This window comes from Alosa sapidissima, chromosome 1, assembly GCF_018492685.1.
Source record: "Alosa sapidissima isolate fAloSap1 chromosome 1, fAloSap1.pri, whole genome shotgun sequence".
In the NCBI taxonomy this organism is placed as follows: Eukaryota; Metazoa; Chordata; class Actinopteri; order Clupeiformes; family Clupeidae; genus Alosa; species Alosa sapidissima.
Genome location: NC_055957.1, coordinates 3266076 through 3271075, shown reverse-complemented (window position 1 = coordinate 3271075; position 5000 = coordinate 3266076). Strand labels below are relative to the sequence as shown.

Sequence of the window (5000 nt, the reverse complement as noted above, 5' to 3'; positions counted from 1 at the left end):
TCTCTCTCTCTCCCTTTCTCTCTCTCTCTCTCTCTCTCTCCCTTTCTCTTTCTCTCTCTCTCTCCCTTTCTCTCTCTCTCTGCATTTTGATGTCTTTCTCTCTCTTTCTCCACATCGTTCTCCATCACCCACTTTCTCCTGTCGTTCCTCTACCTGTCCCTCAGGTGCGGAGTTTACTCGCCATGCTGATGTCACCTTCTACCCTGGGAACGAGCGCCTGAGCATAGTCCAGACAGCCAAAGGTTTGGACGCCGAGAACTACCTCAGCGTGGACACCAAGCTCAGCGGCAGTGTCCCCTTCATACCCCCAGGGGCAACAGTGCAGATGGAGCCATTTAAAGTGACCTTTCAATACTACCCCTCAGGTACCCCCCCACCCCCACCCCCACCCCCCACCCCCACCCCCACCCCCTCCCCCACCCCCTCCGTTTGGCACATACATGTTCTTTAGAAATAATCAAAAGTGTTGCACACTACAGCACCATAGCCATTTATGTTCTTTTCCTCAGATCTTTTTAAAACTATTTATAAATTCCTCTGCAGTGATCCGCTCCGTCTGACCAGTTTTATTTGCGCTGTTTTTATATCCCCCAAATCCCCTTCTACAACTGCAGTGAATTTGACGTTTTAAAGTGTTATTCCATATCATTTTATTTCACATAAGCGCAGCATGTTCTCCACTAACTCTTAAGTCAGGGGCTTCATTGTGTTTTCATTAAGTCAGTTAAAGTGTTTTTAAAACAAAACAATATAACTTTATTGTCCATTAAAGTGGGAGTGTTTTTTTCCAGATGGACACAACCTTGAAATAAATACCTCACAAAAACACATGTTTTGTTTTGTCAGACCGTTTGCAAATGATGTTGTAATGTTGTTAGATAATGGGTTTTGGTAGAGCACTTTGGAGCAACCAAGTGAGCTACAGTTTTAAGTAAAGGTCCCTTTAATACATTCAGGAGGACTACAGTTTTAGGACCTTTCAAGGACTCTCTTTGGAAGCCCATGTTTGATAACAATAGGGCACAATCTTTCCCCTGGAATCCAATCTGTCATTTGTGTGAGAGATAGAGATCGCGGCTACGAGAGTCACATGGGCTATAAAAAGCAGCGCACACAGTGACTTCAGTCCCTCGACTTCCTTTTAAAGGAAGTGCTGTCTGCCGGTCCTGATGACTTGCAAATACAAACGTATTACTCATTTGAACAACATGGAGCCTCTGCTGTTTCTTCCCTGTCAAAGACTATTTTGCATTTTGTATGAACAGTTTGGGCCAGTCAAATCATGGACACTGAAAGGGTTACCAGTTGCTAGTAGGGCTTTGGGGGGGGGGGTCACGTTTTTTTGACAGATATTGTGATTGCGGTTTGGGTTGGGCCACTTCTGATTTGTGAGCATGCATTAGTTTAGCATGCAACTAATTGCATTTGTTCAAATTGTTTGATTTACATTTACATTTACATTAACATTACATTTATTCATTTAGCAGACGCTTTTTTCCAAAGCGACTTACATACAGTATGTACATTTTATTACAAGGGCCGTATTATAATACAAGGGCCATTTTGATTCAAATTGATTCATTGTGCAGCTCTAGTTTCCTGTGTGTGATGTATGTGTACACATGTAGGCATTCTGGGTCAGTTAGTTCTTGTTGTGAAGTGTGTAATTGTGTCTTTGCAGTGACCACCTCCATCTCCGTGCGCGAGTTCACGGTTGTGTCGGCGGAGAGCGGCGCCGAGACGTTCTCCTTCCAGCTGCGGCAGAACATCACGCACAACTACTGCCGGCACGGGCCCCGGAGTGGGCCGGAGACGCTGGAGCTTAGCGTGGAGCGCGTCTTCGCCATGTTCGTCAAGGAGGAGCGCATCCTCCGCTACGCCATCACCAACAAGATCGGCCCCGTCGGAGGTAGGTGGACACAGCCGTTCCCCACGGTAGAGATCAGGGCTCAAAGTGGGGCAGCCGTGGCCTACTGGTTAGCGCTTCGGACTTGTGACCGGAGGGTTGCCGGTTTGAACCCCGACCAGTAGGAACAGCTGAAGTGCCCTTGAGCAAGCCACCTAACCCCTCACTGCTCCCCGAGCACCGCTGTAGCAGCCTCACTGCGTCGGGATTAGTGTGTGCTTCACCTCACTGTGTGTTCACTGTGTGCTGAGTGTGTTTCTGAATCACTGAATCCCTCACGGGATTAAAAGAGTATATATACTATACTATACTCAAAGTTCTCAGGTGCTGTGCTGGAATGGCTGAAACTAGGCCAGGCTGTTTAATAAATGGATAAATTATACAGCTTTGAAAAACTTCAGGTATAGAAATGTTTCTTACTTAAAGGAGAACTCTGGCAAGTTTTCACACAGATCTGTGTTTCTCCAGGTCACCGAGTACTGTCAGTACGGAAAACAGAGAAACAGAGATCTATGTGAAAAATCCTTAAAGTTTCCTTTAAAGCCTTGAGAGATAGAGGCCCATATTGACAGATACCAGAGAACATGGTGAACTGGTCAGCTGAGATAATGGCCGTGTATTTATTACTGTAGGAGTGATTAGGCAACCCCCATATGTCTGTGTGAAGACTCCATTGTGTCGTAATATTCTTTTTTATGTCGGATGTCACATTGTCCCCAGAGCAACTTTGGGGTTAAGTGCCTTGCTCAAGGGCACAACAGTGGAAGCCGGGAATTGAACCGACAACTTTCTGGCTACTGCACGCTAGCCCAGCTCCTTAACCACTACACTACCACCGCCTCTTGTGTACACTATTCAAACAGTAAGAGTTGTGAGAGTCCAAACAGTAAGAGTGTGCTGTGAGAGTCCAAACAGTAAGAGTGTGCTGTGAGAGTCTTGAAAAATGCACTCACTGACTCACTCAAGCTCTCTCCTTCAGTCACACTACTGTCGGTCTGGGTTTAGCGCTATGTGCTCTGGCACTCTGGCTAACTTAATATCCGTGCACTTCCTGCCTGCTGCTGGGTTCTGCTGCGGGAGTGGAGAGAGGAGAGTGGAGAGTCGGGGCTTCGTGTTTGGGATGGCTGCTTTATTAACGTGCTGAGAGACGGACCGCTGTGGAATCTGGCCCCAGTGGCACAAGGGCATGAGCCCCCATGACTGGCTCCTGTTGTTGCCCCTCCACCACCCCACCACCCCTCCTCTCCACCACCCCTCCTCTCCTCCTCTCCACCCCTCCTCTCCTCCTCTCCACCCCTCCTCTCCACCACCCCTCCTCTCCTCCTCTCCACCACCCCTCCTCTACACCACCCCTCCTCTCCTCCTCCTCTCCTCCTCTCCTCCACGCCTCCTCTCCTCCTCTCCTCCTCTCCACCACCCCTCCTCTCCTCCTCTCCTCCTCTCCTCCACCACCCCTCCTCTCCTCCTCTCCACCACCCCTCCTCTCCTCCTCTCCTCCACCCCTCCTCTCCTCCTCTCTACCACCCCTCCTCTCCTCCTCCTCTCCACCACCCCTCCTCTCCTCCTCCTCTCCACCCCTCCTCTCCTCCTCTCCTCCACCCCTCCTCTCCTCCTCCTCTCCACCCCTCCTCTCCTCCTCTCCTCCACCCCTCCTCTCCTCCTCTCCACCACCCCTCCTCTCTTCCTCCTCTCCACCCCTCCTCTCCTCCTCTCCACCTCTCCACCACCCCTCCTCTCCTCTCCTCCACCACCCCTCTCCTCTCCTCCTCTCCTCTCCTCCTCTGCTCCTCTCCACCACCCCTCCTCTCCTCCTCTCCTCCACCCCTCCTCTCCTCCTCCTCCACCCCTCTCCACCACCCCTCCTCTCCTCCTCTCCACCACCCCTCCTCTCCTCCTCTCCACCACCCCTCCTCTCCTCCTCTCCACCCCTCCTCTCCACCACCCCTCCTCTCCTCCCACCCCTCCTCTCCTCCTCTCCTCCACCCCTCCTCTCCTCCTCTCCACCACCCCTCCTCTCCTCCTCTCCTCCACCCCTCCTCTCCTCTCCTCCACCCCTCCTCTCCACCACCCCTCCTCTCCTCCTTCTCTCCACCACCCCTCCTCTCCTCCTCTCCACCACCCCTCCTCTCCTTCTCTCCACCACCCCTCCTCTCCTCCTTCTCTCTTCCACCCCTCTCCTCCACCTCTCCTCCTCTCCTCCTCTCCTCCACCCCTCCTCTCCTCCACCCCTCCTCTCCTCCTCCACCCCTCCTCTCCTCTCCTCCACCCCTCCTCTCCTCCTCTCCACCACCCCTCCTCTCCTCTCCTCCACCCCTCCTCTCCTCCTTCTCTCCACCACCCCTCCTCTCCTCCTTCTCTCTTCCACCCCTCTCCTCCACCTCTCCTCCTCTCCTCCTCTACTCCACCCCTCCTCCCCTCCACTCCTCCTCTCCTCCTCCTCCCCTCCTCTCCTCCACCCCTCCTCTCCTCCACCCCTCCTCCCCTCCTCTCCTCCTCCTCTCCTCCACCTCTCCTCCCCTCCTCTCCTCCTCCTCTCCTCAACCCCTCCTCTCCTCCTCCTCTCCTCCTCTCCTCCTCCTCTCCTCCACCCCTCCTCTCCTCCTCCTCCCCTCCTCTCCTCCACCCCTCCTCCCCTCCTCTCCTCCTCCTCTCCTCAACCCCTCCTTTCCTCCACCCCTCCTCTCCTCCTCTCCTCCTCCTCTCCTCCACCCCTCCTCTCCTCCTCTCCTCCTCTCCTCCTCTCCTCCTCCTCTCCTCCACCCCTCCTCTCCTCCTCCTCCCCTCCTCTCCTCCACCCCTCCACCCCTCCTCTCCTCCTTCTCTCCTCCACCCCTCCTCTCCTCCGCTCCGACCTTCTCCACCTCCGCCTCCATCTGTCTATCCCACGACCCGCCGGAGGCCCCGAGGAGGCTCCTTTGTCGTCACACCACCTGTTGCCGAGGGCAACTGACCAGCGCTCCACCCTGAGCTGCCGCAACCCCACCGCCACAGCTGCATGCTGGAGAGTCCCTGGCAGTAAACAAGCCTGTGATTTGTGTGCATCCCACGGTCATATAGACACAGCTATATGCAGTAAGGGATATTACATGCCGTG

At 53.8% G+C, this 5000-nt stretch overlaps 1 protein-coding gene across 6 annotated transcripts in view; it reads left to right on the top strand.

Annotated features, from left to right (window-relative positions):
• nid2a (nidogen 2a (osteonidogen)) overlaps positions 1-5000 on the top strand; it is a 110322-nt gene that overhangs the window by 73861 nt on the left and 31461 nt on the right. For all 6 annotated transcript variants that reach the window (XM_042087020.1, XM_042087035.1, XM_042087043.1 and 3 more), the window contains exons 7-8: positions 165-365; positions 1682-1909. In XM_042087020.1, the coding sequence (XP_041942954.1) occupies positions 165-365; positions 1682-1909 (429 nt within the window). The remainder of the gene's footprint in view (positions 1-164; positions 366-1681; positions 1910-5000) is intronic.